This window comes from Garra rufa, chromosome 6 (assembly GCF_049309525.1).
Source record: "Garra rufa chromosome 6, GarRuf1.0, whole genome shotgun sequence".
NCBI lineage: Eukaryota > Metazoa > Chordata > Actinopteri > Cypriniformes > Cyprinidae > Garra > Garra rufa.
The window spans coordinates 22,484,096-22,507,699 of NC_133366.1; the positions used below are offsets into that span (position 1 = coordinate 22,484,096).

At 38.2% G+C, this 23,604-nt stretch overlaps 1 protein-coding gene across 1 annotated transcript in view; it reads right to left on the reverse strand.

The window, feature by feature from the left end:
- galntl6 (polypeptide N-acetylgalactosaminyltransferase like 6) overlaps positions 1-23,604 on the reverse strand; it is a 270,730-nt gene that overhangs the window by 32,184 nt on the left and 214,942 nt on the right. The window contains exons 6-7 of the mRNA XM_073842600.1: positions 23,344-23,529; positions 11,345-11,528 (exon numbers count right to left, since the gene is read on the reverse strand). Of these exons, the coding sequence (XP_073698701.1) occupies positions 11,345-11,528; positions 23,344-23,529 (370 nt within the window). The remainder of the gene's footprint in view (positions 1-11,344; positions 11,529-23,343; positions 23,530-23,604) is intronic.

Sequence of the window (23,604 nt, forward strand, 5' to 3'; positions counted from 1 at the left end):
GCTGTCAGTCTGTGTGGCTCCACGCGTCTGTCCTCTGCGGATGGGCTCTAAGTTAAAGGTTCTCACTGCTTTGTGCTCATCCTAATATAAATAATCATTTGTTCAGGCTGGTTGGAGACAGCCCTTCAGAGAAAGCCCCTAAGAGCAGCTGGCATCGATCCCTGTCTCTCCTGACATACATTCAGAGTAAGGACGTGCAAAACAACATATTTTTGGAAACACTTTATAGTAAGCTTCAGTTTGTTAACATTAGCTAGTGCATTTGGTATCATGGACTAATGAACATCAGTGTTTACAGCATTTAATAATCTAGGTTAATCAATCAAGTATATTACTCATTTATAACGTTAATTGTTTATTCATGTTTATTTATAATGTATTAAAGCTCATGCACTTTAAATGGTAGAAATGTGACCCTGAACCACAAAACCAGTCATAAGGGTCAATTTTTTGAAATTGAGATTGAGAAATTGAAATTTGTACATCAATGGAAAGCTGAATAAATACGCTTTTTGGTGTATATATTTGGCCAAGATCCAACTATTTGAAAATCTGGAATCTTAGGGTGCAAAAAAAATCTACATATTGAGAAAATCTTACCAACCTCACACTTTTGAACATTAGTGTAATACACTTACAGTCAGGTCCATATATATTTGGACACTGGCACAATTTGCACCATTTTGGCTCTGTATGCCACCAGAATATAATGAAAATGAAACAATCAAGATGAAATTGAAGCGCAGACTTTAAATCAAGGGGTTGAACAAAATATAACATACAATACTTAGGAATTACAACCATTTTTATACACAGTCCCCCCATTTTCAGGGGCACAAATGTAATTGGACAAATAAATATAATCACAAATAAAATATTCATTTAAAATATTTTGTTGAGAATCCTTTGCAGACAATTACTGCCTTAAGTCTGGAACTGAGCTGACTTCAGTTGTTGTTTGTTTGTGGGTCTTTCTGCCTTTAGTTTTCTCTTCAGCAAGTGGAATGTATGCTCAATCAGGTTGAGATCAAGAGACTGACTTAGCCATTGCAGAATATTCCACGTTTTCACCTTCAAAAACTCTTGGGTTGCTTTTGCTGTATGTTTTGGGTCATCGTCCATTTGCACTATGAAGCGCAGTTCAATCAACTTTGCTGCATTCGGCTGAATCTGGGCAGACAGTATATCCCTGTACACCTCAGAATTCATCCGGCTGCTTCTGTCTTTTGTCACGTCATCACTAAGATGCTTTTCCAGAAGAGGTCTGGCTTTTTTAGATGTTTTTTGGCAAGGTCTAATCTAGCCGAGATTGCACCTTGTGGTGAACCCTCTGTATTTGCTCTTGTGAAGTCTTCTCTTGATTGTAGACTTTGACAGTGACACGCCTACCTCTTGGAAAGTGTTCTTCACTTGGCTGGATGTTGTGAAATGGTTTTTCTTCACTATGGAGAGGATCATCCAATCATCCACTACTGTTGTCCTCTGTAAACGTCTAGGCCTTTTTATGTTGCTGAGCTCACCAGTGTGTTCTTTTTTTTCTCCGAATGTACCAGACTGTTGATTTGGTCACTCCTAATGTTGCTGCTATCTCTCTGATGGATTTCTTTTGTCTATGAAGCCTAACAATTTGTCTGTTTTACTTGCATGTAGAGCTCCTTTGACCACATGATGTGGGTTCAGAGCAACAGCTTCCAAATACAAATAGCACACTTACAATCAACTCCAGACCTTTTACTTGCTTAATTGGGGTAGAGAAAATGAAGGAATATCTCATAACTGTTCATGAAACAGATTTTGTGTCAACTGTCCAATTACTTATGGTCCCTTGAAAAATGGACGAGGAATAATAAAGAGCTGTAATTTCTTAACCTTTCCTCCAATTTTGAAGCCTTTAAATTAAGGCTCAGAGTGTGCACTTTAAGCCCATATTTGTCATATAACTGTAACTTGAATATGTTGTGGTCAACATCTAAAATAATAAAATTGTTTCAGTGTCCAAATATATATGGACCTGACTGTATGTCATACAAAAAAATCTGCTTTAATACTCACTCAAGATGCCCAGCAGGCACACAACGTCATAAGACGTTAATATTAGGTTAGATTTAGGTTGTGACATCAGGTGACCAAAATTCAATGTCTAGCCAACGTCTAAGGACAACGTTATTTTGACGTCCAATAACAACGTCAAATGACAATGCTATTTGGTTGATTTTAGGTTGTGTTGGAAAGTGACCAAAATCCAACGTCGAGCCAATATTGACATCAAATACTGACATTTATTCGTCAGGTATGGCAACCAAAATCCAACGTCTGATAGACATCATAGTGGTTGGGGTACAACGTCAATCTGACGTCATGTTGACGCCCTGTGCCTGCTGGGTGCATTTTATAAAACTTGGGCTAATTTTACCTCCACATAGCATCTTAAAAAAAGGCAAAGCTCAAGACATGACCCTCAAAAAACATCCTAAAGAAATAGTTTGAATGGGTATGGCTGTAGCGTTATATTAATTTGAAAAGGATTAATTTAAAGATGCACAGTTAAACCACAGCCAGCTGTCAGCATGCTAATTAAAACACTAACATTGAAAATAACACTATAAAACACAATAAAATATACAAGAAAATCTAGCCAACCTTCACGACCCATTGCTAATTCAAAGCATTTCTAACAGAAAAAGAAGAAAACAAAAACAACGTTTTTGCATCACCTTCATTCTGTACACCCCTTTTCTTTTTCAATCTTGGAAAAAGTGGCAGCCACGCAGATGCCAATCACAATTTGCATTCAAGGCCTGAGCAACATAAATCCAATTAAGTTCTCCCCAAATACAACATTTATGAAGCTTAAATGTCTTTGTGGAGCAAGGAGGACACAGGCTGAAGAGCTCATCAGCTTTTCTTTTCTCTCCCTCTCTCTCCCCTCATCCCCGCTGTCCCTGTGATTTCCATAAATATAAATCCACTATTTACTCCCGTCCCTGGCAAATTCAGCAGGAAGATTTCCATTCTCAGTAGAAAAGACCTCCATTTGGAAATGTCCAATCTTGCTTGAATGGTGGGTGGGAGGAGAGCGAGTTCTGGCATAATCATCTCTTTCTGAGGCCTATTGTGCAGCTGCGTATTAAATGGTTAAAGTCACGCGAAACTGTGGGGGACTTAGAAGAGATTTGTAGTGGGAAATCATTTCCAATGTACTTCCTTGAAGTCAAGGTCAGAGTATGCATAAAGTGAGAGAGACACAGAAAGAGACAGAGACGGTAAGGCGGAGAACGGATTGAGTCCATTGTCATCTATCACACTTTCCAGGAATCCCATTACACCTGGAGAGAAAACTTCATACATTTGCACATTTTTTTGTGAGTTCAAGGTGTCGAACACGCCAAGCAAGGGCATATGTGTGAAAGGCAAGACCGTGAATCACTATTAAAGCATATGTACACCGTAAATCCATTATTCATTTCCTCCTCGGAGAAAGGCGGAAGATAGGGGACAATGTGACCCCATTATGGAAAGCCATCTCTAATGAATAAAGGGCCAATAAGGTCTGAAATATATGGAAATAGGATCCTGCTGTTATCCTCTCCTACCATCAAATGCGGCCAGCTGGCGTGTCTTCTCATCCTGGCCAGAAGGGGGCGATGTGAGGACAAAGAATTCGACCTCAGCTCGGAGCAGGTTAGAGTCAGACTGGGGTTATAATGTAATTTAACCCAACAGCTAACGCATGTCGCAAGGTAGTGAGGTGAATCATTCGCCGTGCTTCCATTAACGCCAATACGTTGGGTTTACTACTCTTTCTTCTTCTCTCAATCAATCAGAGAGAAGTCAGGGAAGAAAGCTCTGACTTCTCAGCGGATCAGTCATTGCACAAATGAGCTGTGATCCAGATAGAGAGGCTGCTTTCATCTTGTAACAGGCGGTAAGATCTATATTAAGGCTTCTTAGCTGCGTACGCTTCACACATGCGAATGCGCCAGTCTAGGTTGCTCAGCCAGCAGTCGAGGAGAGGTAATAAAGTATTAAAATAAAAGGACGGGGGATTTCAAAAGCCAGAAGGATTCTGTTCCACGGTCGAGGGCGGCTCGCAGGAAAGGCTCATTACGTACCCGTCACGTCGCAAAGTTTTCTGCATCTCTCTTTCAGCAACGACGTCTCGCAGAGAGCAAAAAGGGTGCGTGGAGACTGAACGGATGCATTTTGTCTTCCTCTCCTATGCTTCTTTTTCACCCTCATGAAAATGCCTCAGCCTGCTCCTTCAGAAGTAAAGTTAGCAAATTGGCAGAGGAGACGTCACCCCTCTAGCAACACGGCTCTGACGGAAGAGTCTTAGCCCACGCGAGAGGCTTGAGTGCGTGAGGAGAGAGACGTCAGCTTAACTTTGGCTTGTTAACTGATTTAGGCAGATGTTATGTACTGTAGGGGGACTTTTTGCAGAGAATTGAAGGGGAAGATAAACAGCATACGGGGGACTTAGGACTGGCTGGTACACCAGACAGAGTTAAACACAACCGTTTGTGACAGTATACACGTAGATTGGAAGGCAACAAATCTCTGTTGTGGTTTGCAATACGCATCAAAGAGGCCTAGGTCTGTAGAATGGATCGAATTTATAAAACCCGCTGAAATGTTTGAGGGTTTAGTGTCACATTTGTGAGTAATGTTTCACAGCGAACATTTCAGCTGCCCTTCCTGTGAGAGAGACAAAGAGAGTGAGAAAGGGAGCACAGATATGCAGGTCAGAGTAAAATGCGAGCCGGTGGGAGCTGAGTTTTATTGGCGAAATGAAAACACTGGAAATACATGCATTTCTCTCTCGAAACTGAACTCTGGTATCACACTGTCTTTGCATCCTGCCGTCCAACTATCCCTCTTAATTCCCCTCAGAGACTGGCATGTAATGAGAAATGTCTCCTAGTACTCAGTCTGTATTACAGAAGATATGAAGAATATTACTTTCTGCATTGATTTTGTGTATGCATTTCCCCAGCTTTGATTTTTCATAAGCATTTTTGCCAAACGACAAATCACAAAATGAATAAAACTTCAGTCACTAGAGAATCCCTAGTTCTTACACTCAGATTTGTTGTTCATTACTTTTACTTCAGATCTAATACATAAAACCCCTTAAACAATGTTTGATGTGCCCAGACAAGGATTTTGAATAATATAAATTTCCCTATCCTAAAAAATTATTGCAGGATTTTCAAGTAAATTCATATTTTACTTAATTACTTTTATTATAATCAGTTCACAAGTTTTCCTACCTACCCAGTCCTGATGGTTAACGCAGAGATGGGCATAAATACATAGAAATGTATTTAAAATAAAAGTACAAAATCTGAGTGGAAAAATGTATTTAAATACAAATACAAAATACTGTGTAAAAAATGTATTTAAATACAAATACAGTATTTTGTATTTTTAAAATACACAAAATACATGTGAAATTGGCCATCAAGTGCAGGCATCCCTATTAGACTGAAATATATCTGGACATATTCTGAATGCAAAACAAAAACATTTAGATGTGTACTACTGATTAGAAATGATCTTCCCTTCCCCTGCCCTGTAGGAAAAACAAAACTAACCCCCCCCCCCCCCAAACATCTTTTATTACGTTTTATCACCAGCATGACTTCAACTCAGTAACAAGAACTCAATAACACAAAGTTGATAGATAAAAAAAAAACTATCAAAACTGATTGGCTAACAGGCAGCTAACGCTATTTTTCTCCTGCACGTGTCGGTGCTTTTTTATTCTTTCATGTTTACTGAAGGCAAATCTGAATGATGCACCATTTTAACTTTAAACAACAAGGAATTGATCATGATGACACCCTTACCTTAATGCATAAAACTGAGAAAGGTCGCTGATCCAATGCTGACTCTGCTGCAGGCAGCTCACGTGCATGAGTGTTAAAGGGATAGTTCACCCAAAAAATTAAAATTTGATGTTTATCTGCTTACCCCCAGGGCATCCAAGATGTACAGTCATGGCCAAAAGTTTTGAGAATTACATAATTATTGGAAATTGGAAAAGTTGCTGCTTAAGTTTTTATAATAGCAATTTGCATATACTCCAGAATGTTATGAAGAGTGATCAGATGAATTGCATAGTCCTTCTTTGCCATTTGAAAATTAACTTAATCCCGAAAACTTTCCACTGCATTGTTAAGAAGGCTTCAGGGCGTCCAAGAAAGTCCAGCAAGCGCCAGGATCATCTCCTAAAGAGGATTCAGCTGCGGGATCGGAGTGCCACCAGTGCAGAGCTTGCTCAGGAATGGCAGCAGGCAGGTGTGAGCGCATCTGCACGCACAGTGAGGCCAAGACTTTTGGAAGATGGCCTGGTGTCAAGAAGGGCAGCAAAGAAGCCACTTCTCTCCAAAAAAACATCAGGGACAGATTGATCTTCTGCAAAAAGTATGGCGAATGGACTGCTGAGGACTGGGGCAAAGTCATATTCTCAGATGAAGCCTCTTTCCGATTGAGTGCTACCATCATTCCTGTGTCATGCCAACAGTAAAGTATCCTGAGACCATTCATGTGTGGGGTTGTTTCTCATCCAAGGGAGTGGACTCACTCACAATTTTGCCCAAAAACACAGCCATGAATAAAGAATGGCACCAAAACACCCTCCAACAGCAACTTCTTCCAACAATCCAACAACAGTTTGGTGAAGAACAATGCATTTTCCAGCACGATGGAGCACCGTGCCATAAGGCAAAAGTGATAACTAAGTGGCTCGGGGACCAAAACGTTGAAATTTTGGGTCCATGGCCTGGAAACTCCCCAGATCTTAATCCCATTGAGAACTTGTGGTCATTCCTCAAGAGGCGGGTGGACAAACAAAAACCCACTAATTCTGACAAACTCCAAGAAGTGTTTATGAAAGAATGGGTTGCTATCAGTCAGGATTTGGCCCAGAAGTTGATTGAGAGCATGCCCAGTCGAATTGCAGAGGTCCTGAAAAAGAAGGGCCAACACTGCAAATACTGACTCTTTGCATAAATGTCATGTAATTGTCGATAAAAGCCTTTGAAGCGCATGAAGTGCTTGTAATTATATTTCAGTACATCACAGAAACAACTGAAACAAAGATCTAAAAGCAGTTGAGCAGCAAACTTTGTGAAAACTAATATTTGTGTCATTCTCAAAACTTTTGGCCACGACTGTAGGTGACTTTGTTTTTTCAGCAGAACACAAACGAAGATTTTTAGCTAAAACTGATGCAGTCTGTCAGCCATATAATGGGAGTGGATGGACACCAGACCTTTAAAAGTAAAACAAAACAAAACATGCACAGACAAATCCAAATTACACCCTGTGACTCGTGACGATACATTGATGTCATAAAACACGAAACAATAATTTTTTTTGCTAGAAACTGAACAGTATTTATATAATTTTTACCTCTGATACACAGCCACGTCCATCTCTCCTGAGCACAAGCTCATCATCCGGCTCGTGACATGTGAACGGGCTCTGGCGTAGTATACGCAAACGCCGGAAGCGATCTGTCGCGTGTATACGACACTCATTGTTTACACAGTGCACAGAGATTGTGGGTATAGCGGCTCAAAATGGTAATTTCTTGTGTTCATCCTGATTGTTCAAACTGATTAATGTAGGACGTAGTGTAATGTAGGACGTAGGCAAACAAAACACTGGTCATGAAGTAGAAGTACAAAACAAGGATTTGTAAAGAAAAAGGCCAAGAGGAGACTGGTTTTTCTTTGCTGTAAACAAAACTTGGTTCTTGCAAAACTAGCATATTCCCACCGGATCTTATGCTACGCCTACATCCTGTCATCCACTGGAACGCCACTTTTTTGCGTACGGCGGTTAGCGGAGGCTAGAGATTACGGTTTATGAAATTTTACGTATGGATATTTTTTCTTACAAAAACGCATCGATTTGCTTCAGAAGGCCTTTATTAACCCCACGGAGCTGTGTGGAGCACTTTTTATGATGGATGGTGGGACTTCAAAATCTCTACCACCATTCACTGCCATTATAAAACTTGGAAGAGCCAGGACATTTTTTAAATATAACTTCATCTGAAAGAAGAAAGTCATATACATCTAGGATGGCTTGAGAGTAAGTAAATCATAGCTTAATTTTCATTTTTGGGCAACTATCCCTTTAAGGACAAACAATAGTAAAACAACTTAATTAATAAATATTGCCTACTTCCATAAAAACTGACAAAGAGGGAGTTTTCTGCCTGCCTATCTAAACATTCTAGGCACACGCTAGTCGCATGTAGTCAGTAATGCTGACAGCCGGGCAGAGTGGAATAGAGATAAAGAGGTGTGTTTGATCCCTGACAGGTGAGCATGGGTTGAGCCACTGACTGGAGAAAATATGACTTGCCCTCAGGGCTTGGAGGAGGAGTGGGATGCTGGATGAACTACAGTGGACCGTGCTGGGCACGGCATATAGAAGAACCAGAGGGGAAGGAGAGGTCTGGAATCCGCAGAAAGTCACAGAGGTCTGTGGATAAAGCCTTGCAGCATCCCACTAATGTTAACATTCTAATCCACATGTGTGCAGCAGCAGTCATGAAAGGCTGGTTGTAAGACTGAGTAAGAGTGTGTTTTTGTGTTGGTGTACATAAGTGAGTGAGAGAGTCTTCACTCAGACCTCTGCAGAGGAGACGCAGTGCGCCTGCACATATAAACACAAACACACACTCCGCCACACTCAGGAAAGCTGATTTTCTCAAGACCTCATATCCACCCCAAAAATTAATCCACAGCTTAATGCCTGGTATGGCTAGTCTGGGGCGCAACGTGCTGCGATGTGATAGGGGACCAAAAAAGCACACACACATTCTCCCAGTGCACAAGAGTGTCTCTACTGCAGTGATTCCCATCCAGGGGAGAAAAGATTGTGATTTTGTTTGGTTAAAACTATGAAACACAAGTTATGACTTACAAAAATAAAAAAGGGTAAAGTTTTCCTGGCAATTACTCACTGAACAATTTCAAGGAAAAGAATCAAAATAGTCAATTTATGTGGATGACATATAATAGCAGAAGACATTTTTATTTATAAAGACTCCACAGACAAATAGATTTCTTTCTCCACTCATCTCATTTGCACTTTCTAGGAAAATAAACCATTTTTAACTCATTTTTCTGCATCTAATGTCTCAAATCAAACAAAATCTGGCTATAAAATAACAGATACAGTATTTCCCAAATTGCTTCAATTTACTCAAATTGTCTCAGTTTGAGAGGAACACTTTTTGTGTGTGAGTTTTTCACCCACTGTTTTTAATTTAATTTAGAGTGAATTATTGCAATAATGGCCATATCGAGTATAATCAGAGTTAGAAGAAACACATTTCTGGTTAAGTGTTGATGGCTTGAGGCCTTCCGATGGGGTTGTGAGGGTACATCAGACAAAAAATGTAGGAAAAGGCTGCTCTACTGCTTGTGAAGCTGAAGGTTAGAGGGCAGAACTAATACTTAAACTCTGAATCATAGATTGACGTAAGCTGTGATAGAAGAGCTGGTAAAAAAAAAAAAAAGGAAATGTGTACATGTGCGCATTGAATGCAATGAAACAGTATAAAAATGAAAGAGTCTGGATTAAGACTCCTGGCTATTAATTGAGGGTATCGTAAGTGCAGGTCACTGGTCGGACTGACATTTCTTATATCCTCTATTCATGCTCAACAATACAGGTTTAATGAGGTCATTCACAATGTCTCGGTGCAGCAGATATAAATGAGATTTTGAAACAGACTGGCAGATCAAAAGCTACAGCAAATTGGAGAGGGAACAATAAAGAATATGAAAAAAGAAAATGAAAAGGAAAAGAAAAAGAAAAAAAAGAACAAAAACAATTGTAGGATTTCCATTGAACACAAAGACATAAAAAATTGAAAGGATATATGTGACCCTGGACCACAAAACCAGTCTTAAGCAGCATGTAGCAATAGTCAAAAATACATTGTATAAGTCAAAATTATAGATTTTTCTTTTATGCCAAAAATCATTAGGATATTAGGTAAACATCATGTTCTATTAGGATATTTTGTAAATTTTGTACTGTAAATATATCAAAACCTAAATTTTAATTAGTAATATGCACTGTTAAGAGCTTCATTTAGACAACTTTAATTGTGATTTTCTCAATATTTAATTTTTTTTTGCACCCTCAGATTCCAGAATTTCAAATAGTTGTATCTTGACCATTTATTTATCTTTCGTAACAAACCATACATCAATGAGAAGCTTATTTATTCAAATTTCAGATGATGTATAAATCTCTATTTCAAAAAATTGACCTTTATGACTGGTTTTGTGGTCCAGGGTAACATATGTGTTTTGATTCCTCAGTGCTTTTCTTTAAAAAAAAAATAATAATAATAAAGTGAAAAATCTCTGCAAAACTGTCCACTGTATACTTTTTTCAAACTTATATGCTTTAGGCTCATTTATTTCTAACAATTTGCTCAATAAACTGTGATTTGGAAAAATATATAGTATGTTTGTGTTTCTGTATCTCAAACTAGAGAAAAGCACTAAAAAGAGCTGAAAATGTGTGTATATGTGTAAAAAATGTATATAATATTCTAAATGTCTTACATTTTCCAAAATATACAGATAACATCACAAGTTTACATCCACCTTGTAGAATCTGCAAAATGTTAAATATTTTATCAAAATAAGGGGGATTATACAAAATGCATGCTATTTTTTATTTTGTACTGACCTGAATAAGATATAAATGGCATTTACATATAGGCCACAAGACAAAATAATAGTTGAATTTATGAAAATTACCTTGTTCAAAAGACTGTTTTTTGTTTGTTTAGTGATGAGTCCATTGTTTGTCCTGAACCGTTAAACTGCCTGCTGTTCTTCAGAAAAAATTCTTCAGTTCCCACAAATTCTTTGGTTTTTCAGCATTTTTGTGTATTTGAACCCTTTCCAACAATGACTGTATGATTTTGAGATCCGTCTTTTCACACTAAGGACAACTGAGGGACTCATTTGCATATTACAGAAGGTTCAAACGCTCACTGATGCTTCAGAAGGTGCATTAACAGCCAGGGGTGTAAACTTTTGAACAGAATGAAGATGTGTACATTTTTCTTATTTTGCCTAAATATCATATTTTTTTATTTAGTACTGCCCTTCAGAAGCTACAGAAGCTATTTACATGTTTCCCAGAAGACAAAATAAGTTTACCCTGATCTTTAAATTCCAAAAGTTTTCACCCCCGGCTCTTAATGCATCATGTTTCCTTCTGAACCATCAGTGTAAACTTTTTTTCTGCCTCTTGGTGAGCACATAAGAGACTTCCATTGGATGATTTCACTCACTCATATGGGTCGCTGGGGTCTGGTCCTTGGAGCTCTGATGGGATGGGAATGCGTTTGTAGTACATCTCCCAGTCAAAAGCTCCCCTCATGGCGTCCCCTGCCTGCGCTTCGTATCCAAAGTGGTTATGGTCAATCACGTCTATCATGGGACACACAATGGTTTTGGGGTTCTGGGCAATCTGGTCTGCAGACAGAAGGCAAGGAGAGAAAAGGAGAAGAAAAGTTAGGCAAAGCTAGAAATCTGTAATTTCCGTCTCTACACAAACACTCCGTGGAGAAGTGGAGGGAAGAAAAGAAAGGGGAGGCAGCGTGTCTCAGGAGTCTCCCTCCTCTCCTGGATCACTTGCTCTCCTTCGCTCTGCTTGGCTGAGTGTGGCGACCCTGTGAAATTTAAAGCCGCCACAGCCGCCCGGCGATTAGAAACAATTACAGCGCTTCAAAGTAGGTTTGCTCCATGGAGGGCCGAGCAGAAAACCCTCGGCCCTTAACTCTATCTCTGTCAGTCAGCAGCCGCTAAGCCGTCCCAGATCTGTCACCCACACTCTCCCTCAACACCACTGCACTACTGGACCATGGAGATCACAGGGAGAAAGCAAAACAGAGAGCTGGAACATGGGCTTAAGCACACAACACCACACACCTTAAACAAATACATCATAAAGATTCAATTCAAGAGCACAATCTCCACAGTCTGCCTGAAACTGAGGCTGCAATGGCCATACATATTTTACTAGATTTTTATGCACTTGATTTTTATCCAGAGCAATTTAATAAACAAGGCCCAGATCATCCGGGTTCTACGTCAGAACGCCAGATCCTGCGTCAGCAGCACCACATGCATGCATTGTGATATTATTGTGAACAAGCGTGGAAGACTGACACGGAAGATAAGAAATGGTTGAATAAAGTCTATTTTTCTTCTTCTTCTTTTATAACATTAAAGTTGAACCACTTACTACTTTTCTGGGCCTTGAACATTGTAGTTACACTGCTGTCTATGCAGGGTCAGAAAGCTCTTGGATTTCATTAAAAGTATCTTAATTCATGTTCCGAAGATGAACTAAGGTCTTACGGGTTTGGAATGACATGAGGGTGAGTAATTAATGACAGAATTTTATTTTTTGGTCAACTAACCCTTTAAATTAGATATATCAGTCTATGCATTAATTGGAAATCAAATGTATGACTTTGTCATTGCTAGTGCCATACTCTACTTTTTGAGCTATATTGTTTATTTATTGATTGAAAAACATTTTAATTCATCAAGAATGCATTAAATTGATCAAACGAATCAGTAACAACACTATAGATTTTTTTTCGCCCTGAAAATAAAGAATATTCCAATCACAGCGTAATTTCCACCACATCTCATATGATGCGTTAATTAACATTGTTTGATGTTTTGACAGTAATGGAAATTGCATTCTGAACTATTTTGTCTTGCTAATAGCTATTTAAAAAAAGTGTCTTAAATACATAAAACACCGACACTTCACACTGTCATATTTCTTGAAAAACTGATATTTTGATATTTTCACACAATCAATATTGAAACCATTTATTTCACGATTTGTTTAGATTATAATAGTTTATTATGAATTGTCACAGTTTAAATGGATAGTTCCTCCAAAAATGTAAATTCTGTCATTAATTACTCACCCTCATGTCGTTCCAAACTCGTAAGACCTTCGTTCATTTTAGGAACACAAATTAAGATATTTTTGATGAAATCTGAGAGCTTTCTGAGAGCTTTCTGGACAGTAATTGCAGGTTTGAAACAACATAAGGGTGAGTAATTAATGACAGAATTTACATTTTTGGAGGAACTGTCCCTTCAAGATTTAAAGTCTAAGTGGGGTTAAAGTAAAATCAATATGCGAGGAAAAGCATTTGAAAAACAGCATTTGAAAAGCAGCAAAAATAAATGTTGAAGGTATGGTAAAACTTTTCCAAGACGCTTTTAAAAGTGATCTTCATATAACACAGATTTTTAAAGTTGGAATAGTATGTTTGTAGGGTGTACGCTTTTTAAAATACTAGTCATCAACCTCCACAAGCATCCAGCATTTATCCATATGACATGAAGTGCAAAACTGTCCTCTCTACTGATAACTGGTGTGTGGTCCAGACACAAACCAGGCACAACCGTGCTTAGTATTAGTGGGTAACCAGTCAAGAGCTGCAGGGCTATAATCTGTTGGCTTTCTTCTGCAGCAGACATTTTCTGCGCTCTTCTATTGTTGTATAGTGAATACAAGCAATTTTGGTAGTATACCAGTAGCTTAACTACAACTAAGCACACATTACAAGAATACACATGTATTGCAGTGCTACAAATAGCTGTTATGGTTACATGAAGAATTTACTGTCGGCTTTATGTCATTAGTTAGGCTAGAGGACGTCTTCTGTCGAGAGCTGTTGGCTTTGCATTTGTTTACGTATGTATGTGTGTGTGTGTGTGTGTGTGTGTGTGTGTGTGTCAGTTCAAGAACAAGCTTTCCTAAAAAGCTACCACACAAACAACCACCTGCGTTCTCCTGCCAACACTCACATATTACGCCTTTGTTTTCTCTTTGGCACTGAGTATCCACTTTCCTACCATAAGAACCCGCTCTGCTGTGGTGCTTACTGGGGCTGAATCCTTTGTTTGATTCTTTATCCTGTTGCAGATGTATCTAAGTAGCCTAATCTGAAAACCAAGGACTCCATCTGACGTCTGCACAGCTGAGGAAGACAACTAAAGAAGAATTTAGAGGAAGACTAAGGAGAGATTTCTCAAATGGATTTGACAGGTTTTGGTAAGAGTTACAAAACAGCACCAAACCAGACTGCACACTGTAACATTTCAGCATATTTATAAAACAATTTGAAGACAAAGATCACACTCAGGAGGACACAATACCGAAACAAAGAAATTTCAATTATTTTGGAGATGCTGGATTTTTTCTGTAGAAGACACAAGGCTCTAGTTAAACTAGACTAATTTTCCCTCAGGAGGTCAGCTAAATTTGTCTTTCTCAGACATACTTTGATTATGAATCACACATGTCTGTGCTTTCACACAACCTTAGTAAAAATTATAGAGCAAATTGCTGTTTTTCAGTGGTCCTCTAATAAAAAGTGAAAACCGTCTGGATAGGAATGTCTAATTTTCACATGAATGCTTCTGATTTATTTCGACCTTCGGTAAATCCTGTCTCTAGATAAATTTCAAGTTGCACTGTCTGGTGCACCTTCATCACAACTTTCTAGGTAACAGTTGGTGGCACAAGTGCTGTTGGCATGCCATCTGACATAAAACGATAATTAAATTAATAAGGAGATCAGGGAAAACTGCCACTGCCAAGCTCTGCATCAGATACGATTCTCATTTTAATTAATTTCTTCCCCCAACTGTATATATCATGTACACTACCAATTTAACATTTGAGGGTTGCCAATAATCTTTTTCTTATGAAAGATGTCTGTTTATTTGAAAAAATATAATAAAGCAATAATATTTTAAATTATAAATACAATTTTAAATAACCGTTTTCTATTTGAAAGTAATTAAAATGTAATTTAATGCTGTGATGGCAAAGCAAAATTTTCAGCAGTCATTACTCCAGTCTTCAGTGTCAGATGATCCTTCAGAAATCATTTTAATGGACTGATTTGCTGCTCAAGAAACATTTCTTAATATGATAAATAAAAAAATAAAAAAACATTTGTGCTGTTTAATATATTTGTGGAAGTCGTGATACATGTTTTTTTTTTTTTCAGGATACGTGATGAACATTAAGTTCAAAACAACAGCATTTACTTGAAATAGAAATGATGTGTAACTCTCTTTTGATCCATTTTAATTGAACCTTTTTTATGTTTTTAAAGAAGTCTCTTCTGCTCACCAAGCCTGCATTTATTTAATTTAAAATACTGACTACAAGCTTTTGAATGGTACCATAGTGTAATAGTGTACCATTCAAAAACATATGTTACAAATGTGTTAAATATATTACAAAAACTATTTATTTCAGATAAATGCTGATCTTTGGATCTTTCTATTTATCAAACAATCTTGAAAAAAAGGTACTAAAATGTTTTAAATGTTTCTTGAACAGGAAATAAGCATATTACAATGATTTCTGAAGGATCATGTGACACTGAAGACTGGAGTAATGATGCTAAAAGTTTAGCTTTGATCACATGAATAAATAACATTTTAAAATATATTAAAAAAGAAGAGAAAATATTCAGTAGAAAAAAATATTTCACAATATTACAGCTTTTGCTGTACTTCGGATCAAATAACTGCAGGCTTGGTGAGCAAAAAAGAATTCTTTAAAAAAACATTAAAAATCAAAAACTTTTGACTGGTAGTATATACAGTGCCCTCCACTAATATTGGCACCCTTGGTAAATATGAGCAAAGGTGGACGTGAAAATAAATCTGCATAATTTATCCTTTTGATCTTTCATTCAAACAATTCACAAAATTCTAACCTGTCATTGAAGTAAAACAATAGAACCTGGGAGGGAAATCTCATTATGAAATAAATGTTTTTCTCTAGTTCACGTTGGCCACTATTATTGGCACACAATTATTGCAACGTCCTTTTCCCAAGATAACAGCTCTGAGTTTTCTCCAACAATGTCTAATGAGTTTGGAGAACACCTGACAAGAGATCAGAGACCATTTCTTCATATAGAATCTCTCTAGATTCTCCAGAATCTCTTTATTCCCAGCTTCATGTTGGTGCTTCTTCTCTTCAGTTTCTATACAGGGTTCAGGTCAGGGAACTGGGATGGCCATGTAGAAGCTTCATTCTGTGCTCAGTGACACAATTTTTTGTTGATTTTGATGTTTGTTTGGGATCATTGTCCTGCTGGAAGATGCAACCATGGCCCATTATAAGATTCCCAACAGAGGCGGTCAGGTTTTAATTTTTTATCTGGTGGTATTTGATAGAATCCATGAAGCCATGTATCTAAACAGGATGTCCAGGACCTCCGGCAGAAAAATAGGCCCACAACATTAAAGACCCAGCAGTATTTTGAACCATGGACATGGGGTACTTTTTCTTCCCATCTACACCAAAACCATCTGGAGGGTTAGCTGCCAAAAAGCTAATTTTTAGTTTCATCTGACCATAGAAGCCAGTCCTGTTTGAAGTTCCAATCATGTCTGACAAGTAAATATGCTGGAGTTTGTTTTTGGGTAAGCCAGGAGGATTTTTTCTTGAAACCCTCTGGAACAACATGTGGTGATGTCGGGGCTGTTTGATCATTTTATTTTAGGCTTTCTGATTCTGACCCCAAGACTCAACAATTCTCTGCAATTCTTCAGCTGTGATCCTTGGAGAGTCTTTGGCCACTCAAACTCTCCTCCTTATTGTGCACTAGGATGATATAGACACACACTCTCTTCTAGGCAGATTTGTAACATCTTTAGTTAATTGGAACTTCTTAATTATTGCCCTGATGGTGGGAATGGGGATTTTCAATGCTTTAGCTCTTTTCTTACAGCCACTTTCTATTTTGTGAAGCTCAACAAACTTGTTTTGCACATCAGAACTACATTCTTTGGTTTTACTACTTGTGATGGATAATTAAGGGGATTTGGCCTTTGTGTTCCTCATATTGTTTTATTATTATTTTATATTTATAATCCTGTGGAACAGAAAGTCATGGCCGGACAATTTTATAATCCTAGCCACCCTGGTGTGCTAAAATTTTTTTAATATTAATGGGAATATCCTTCAGAGATATTTTACTTCCCCCTAAGTTTCCATCGTTTTACTTAAAGGAAAGGTTAGAATTTTGTGAATTTTTCGAATGAAAGATCTAAAGGATAAACAACGCAGATTTATTTTCACAGTCACCTTTGCTCTTATTTACCAAGGGTGCCAATATTAGGGGAGGGCACTGCATGTGTGTGTGTATCCAGAGCACATAACCTTTTGTAACAGCCACATCCAGACAACTGCCATTCTAACATTACTAAAAACCAGGGCTTAAAAACGAAAAAAAAAAATCCATTCGGTTCACTCCGAGCAGAATCGATATTATAACGTTTCTGTTCTTGCGTTCCTCATTAAACAAAACGTTCCGAAAACGGTTTTCTAGAAAAAAATACCGGTTGTTACGCCCCCGTCTAGGGTGGGGGTGCAACATGAAAGAGTGCAAGGACGAAGTAAATGAATTAACAATGTTTTAATGAAAATAATGAAATTTACAATACAGACGGGGAATTATGTCTTCAGGAGCCGACCAGGCCAAAATAACAAACAAAAATAACTAACAATTGAATACCTCTAAATTACCTATTTACAAAAGAAAAGAAAACAAAATACAAATCACTTCCCTAACTCCCTGTACAGAAAAACAGTCAATAAAAGAATCAAACAAAAATGGCGTCGGTCTCCCTACCTCCCCAATAATACTGTCTACAATTATTTAAAGATCAGCAGTCAAATCCAGTAAGGGCAATCCAGAATCAGAGTCAAAAACAGTCAGAAGTCAGAATTACAAGGAGGGCTAAGAACACTAACAACAAGCAAACACTAAACAACCAAACTCACTCTGTTACACACTCAAATATCCACACACAGATTCTCAATCTTACTAACACAGGTGACTAGCTAACAGCAAGGGCGAAGTAACAAGCAAACGAGCTATCAGAGCTATCAGAGCTCCAGCAGGAAGTGAGGGTGGAGTCTTTATAGGCAGCAGGGAGTCAGCTGACCAGGCAGGGTGTGGTATCAATTAGGCTACAGGAGCCAATCAGCTTCGTCCTGCACAGAAAGACACAAAACACTTCCCAAAACAGAGAAATAAAGCAAAAAGGGACGTAACACCCCCATACACAAGATTAAACGTTTCAGGTTTATACACAAACTCTTGACAGCGAATCAGCAATAACATTATCTTTGCCCTTTTTATACTTGATGTCCAAGTTAAAATCTTGACAGACTAAAGCCCAACGCATAAGTCTTTGATTTTTGTTACAAAACTTTTGCAAAAATACAAGAGGGTTATGATCAGTAAAAACTTCAACAGGTTGGGAACTTGAACCAACGTAAACTTCGAAGTGCTGCAAAGCTAACAAAAGGGCGAGGGCTTCCTTCTCAATTGTACTGTAGTTACATTGGTGGCGATTGAATTTCTTAGAAAAGAAACACAAGGGATGATCAACTCCATTTTTATCTTCCTGTAACAGTACAGCACCGGCACCAGTACCACTAGCATCAACCTCAAGTTTAAAAGCTTTTGAAAAGTCGGGAGCAGCTAAAATTGGGGCACTACACAACAAATTCTTCAAAGAATCAAAAGCAACCTGACACTGAGGGGACCAAACAAATGGAACAGCTTTACGGAGGTTATCAGTAAGTGGTTTCACTACGTCAGAAAAATTCCTACAGAAACTTCTGTAGTATCCTGCCATGCCCAGGAAGCGTCGGAGTTCTCTTTTTGTTTGAGGTACAGGAAAATTAACAATGGCAGTAACTTTGGCTTCTACCGGTCTTACGGTACCCTGGCCGACTTTCTTTCCTAAATATTGAACAGTAGCATGACAAAATTCACACTTGGCAAGGTTGAGTGTTAAATTGGCTTCCTTAAATCTAGTGAACACTTCTTCTAATGTTTTCAAATGACCTTCCCAGGTCTCTGAATAGCACACAACATCATCAAGATAAGCTTCACAATGGTTCACATTGGACAGTACTTTACACATCAAACGTTGAAACGTTGCTGGAGCGTTTCGAAGACCGAAGGCTAACACCTTGTATTGAAGAAAGGCATCTGGAGTAGCGAATGCTGAAATTTCTGAGGCACGTTCTGTAAGTGGCACTTGCCAATAACCCTTAAGCAAGTCTAATTTGGTTACAAAGTTAGATCTTCCAATTCTGTCTATACAGTCTTCTATTCGTGGAAGGGGATACGAATCTGCTTTGGTGACTTGATTAACCTTCCGGTAGTCTGTGCAGAAACGTGAGGAACCATCAGGTTTGGGAACCAACAAACAGGGTGAACACCAGGGACTAGAGCTAGGTACAGCCAAACCATGCTTCAAAAGGTAGTCTGTTTCCTGCTTCATTATCTCACGTTTAGTAGGGTTTACACGATATGCATTTTGCTTGATTGGACGGTGATCACCGACATCAATATCATGTTTTAGTACAGATGTTATAGTTGGCACATCGGAGAAGAGTGACGAAAATTTTTCAATTAACTGTAATAACTCATTTCGGGGTGACTCAGATAAGTGGGAGAGTTTTGAACTTAACGTTGCAAGGGTTTCGGAATTTTGCAAACGAGCACTGGATATGGCAGTACTGCCCAAACGAAGATCATCCACACATGGAGAATCAGCAGACGAAACAACTTCTACAGGAACTGCTATAGAAGGGCAAGTAGTTGGAGAAGATCTGGAACTTTCAGAGTCCGAACGGGAAACATATGACTTTAGCATATTAATGTGGCAAACACGGGACTTTCTGTGCCTCTCAGGAGTTCGTACAACATAGTCTAGATCACTTAACTTCTCCTCAATTTCATATGGGCCTGTAAACTTTGCTTGCAGATAACGTTATTAGATAGATAGATAGATAGATAGATAGATAGATAGATAGATAGATAGATAGATAGATAGATAGATAGATAGATAGATAGATAGATAGATAGATAGATAGTGCCTTTTAATAACATGTTTGGCATTATGTTTACAAATGATTAAACCAAATTCCGTGTTCGTGTCATTTGAACTTAATGTCTTTAAAACCGAAAGTAAACGAGTTCACCTGGAAACTTGTTACAAATGCGCTAATAATTTTTTTAAAACTATTTTCTTGTTTGATAATACTATAGCGAAATAAGCCCCTTCAAGACCATCCGCTTAACATCCTGACCACACGGCTTAATCTGCGATAAAAACATATTGACTTATTACCTAATATACATAATAGCCTATTATAGGCTATTTTTACTCAAACAAAACAGAACTCCAGATAGTGGATATGATTTTACATTTAATGCATAAAAGTAAAAGTAAAAGAAAACATAATGCATTGTAACATTATAAAACAACAATAGATTTATTTATTTATTTTTTACATTTAACACAACAGATCAACAACTTCAATTATAATATACCAAACAGGCTACTGGAAAAACTGGATGGGCTTCAGCAAAAGTGAATCTATTACCTACTAAGGCCTCGATCACACCGAACGCGTATTTTAGTTCTAAAAACGCGAGGCGCACAGCACTGCCTTTTTTTTTTTTTTTTTGGTGACTTTTAAAAAAAGAGCAGTGTGCTGCGTTTTTTATGTTGCTAGGCAACAACCAAAACAGCTGTCCTGTCAGTCAAATCAAAGAATTATAGCGCGAGCGCTCTAAAATCTTTGGTTTTTGCTGTTAATTAAACTGTCATGTTAGCAGAAACCCCAAAAAATACAGCTCCGGTTTACCCACGACAAATGACCAAATGTTTCTCCTCCATTTCTTGCAGTCTCCGGACTTTTTAAGTAACGGTAAACTTTCGTCACGTCAGGCGATTTTCCGCTCAGAGTTGCTTTTTTTTTTTTTTTTTTCTCAACTTCAGGCGCTCAGAGCGCTTCTGCAAAAACGCGAGGCGCCCGAGGCGCATAAGCAGCGCGTAGAACGCTCACTGCCAACAGAAAACCATTCAAAAAAGGCGCCTCTCACTGCAAAAACGCGTTCGGTGTGATCAGGGCCTTAAACTACAAGTTTTAATTAGGCTACAATAACTTAAACCTAAACATACCTTTGCACATGAAACAGCCAGGTGCTTAGTAACCTTAAGCTCATCGCATCAGAAAGGGCTCTGCTTATGATGATGACATCTGCTTCGCGGGCATTTCACGTTGTATGCGTCACCGTCGCATTTGCGCACACAATTTGAATTCATGTTTTTGGTCTGCCAAATTGACATAATAAAGAGAACGATACAAATACCGTTATTAACCGGTTAATTTGGAATTTCTGTTTCCGTTTCTGTTCAGAACGATTAAAATTTATTTTGTTTTCGTTTTCGTTTTTGTTCCTGTTCAATGTCATTTGTTTTCGTTTTTCGTTTTCGTTCCTTGAACCGGTTCAGAGCCCTGCTAAAAACTGCAGACATCACAGTACCATCATGGACATCACAGACATTCTGTGTTAATGACTGTAACTCAAATGTTATTTGGAAAACCAATCTAGTCTGAATAGTGCTGTGAATTCACACTCCCTCATAATAACCACTATTCATGACAGTTACACAGAATAAGGCAAGTAAGTAAAAACGTCAGTACTAGAGCATCCAAAAAGGGCTAAATCTACTATTATATGGTTCTGATAAAGTTCTAAGCCATAAAAGCCATTAGAAAGCCATATATATATATATATATATATATATATATATATATATATATATATATATATATATATATATATATATACATACATACATACAGTGCCTTACGAAAATATTCATACCCCTTCACTTTTTTTTACATTTTGTTGCTGCCTTATGTTAAACTGCTTTAAATTACTATTTTTTTCACATCAATCTACACTCCATACACCATAATGGTGCGTTTATAGTGTATAAGTATTCATACCCTTATCTGTGACAGTTGAAATTCAGCTCAGGAGCATTCATATTGCTTGTATATGTTACACTTTGAGTTAAGTAAAACTGTGGCAAATTCAATTAAATGTACATGATTTGGAAAGGGACACATGTCTTAATAAAAGGTCTGAGGTAAAAAAAAAAAAAAAAAGGCCTATAGAGCTCAGAAATGAGATTTCATCAAGCCTCACATCTGGGGAAGAGTTCAGAAAAAAATCTGCTGCATTTACAGTTCACAGAAGCATGTAGTCTCCATTACCCTTAATGGAAGAAGTTTGAAACAACCAGGACTCTTCCTAGAGCTGACTTCAAAGAAATGAAGGGGTATGAATACTTTTGCAAGATACTGTATATAAACATAATTATATTAAATGACACTAAACTCAACCTTGTGGCTTCTACAGAGACACATATCTTTCTGTAACAGCCCCAGATCTATATTTTAGTGTAATGTTCTCTATAGGAGGCCATTAATGAGATGTTTACTTCTAGAACCCACCAACTACACTCCATAATGGCTGGAGAGTTCTTGATTAAACATAAAGCACTATTTTTGTTTGTTTAAATTTTTTTTTCCTTCTGGCCATTTGAAAGGCACTAAACCTTGTATCTGGCCAAACATCATTTATAAATAGTCTGGTTGCATCTTTTCTAACGAGCAATAGTCTGATGAGTTGACTGGAGCCCAGTCCTTCACATTACAGATCAGAGCTCTGTTTCAAACAGCCTGTGACACAGTACCTGCCGCGCGCTTGTGCATCAGCTCCACTCTAATCATACATGCCAGTCCGCATCCCAGCATGCCTCTCAAAGGCCATACACAGCTCACTATAACCAATTAGAACTCGCCGTGCTGTGCCCACATGCCTGGGACGACTGCCTGATGTTCAGCCCAGGAAAAAAAAAATGTTGACAGATCAAGCCTACTAACTAAAAAACAAGCTTGTATCAGATCAATAAGCATCGATATGTGCAAAACATTTGTTGAAGTAGGCATTTTAAAACATCTTGTAACAGGGTCATGTGCATCAAAAGCCCTCTGGATTTGCAATGCTTATGTGGCGCAGCGGGATACACTATAGATTCTATCCTCAATGAGTCTGAAAACAAGAAAGGTTTTTCTGTGATAAAAGGAACAAGCTATGGACAAGAAACAAGGAGATGGAGGATTTTTTTTTTAATCAACCGACTGCAGGGGGAAAGACTTAAGATGGGAAAAAGCAATTGAATTTTGAAATTGCTAGATTCAAAAGAGAAAGATAAGCACAAAGAACACTCTGTGGGATTTTCAGTGGCTTGTGTTTTCTCACAGTGATAGGCATAAAAAACAGAGAGATCTGTGGGTACGTGCTGACGCCAGGGTAGGCAGTTTTTTATCTGGACTCACCGAGCAGGGGCGGCAGCCAGTTGATGTTGGCTTCGCAATGAGAATCCAGGAAAGTAAGGACTTCTCCTCTAGCCACCGATGCTCCCAGCAGCCGTGTGCGGATCAGACCCTCTCGCTTCTTGGTGCGCACGATACGGACCTTAGGAAATCTGGACATGTACTCCTCCAGATGTGCCTTCAGGTGCTCTAAAAAAATAGCAGACAGAAAAAAGACAGAAATGAGTCTAGGTTTGTATTCTGTTAAAGGAAAAAGGAAGGAGA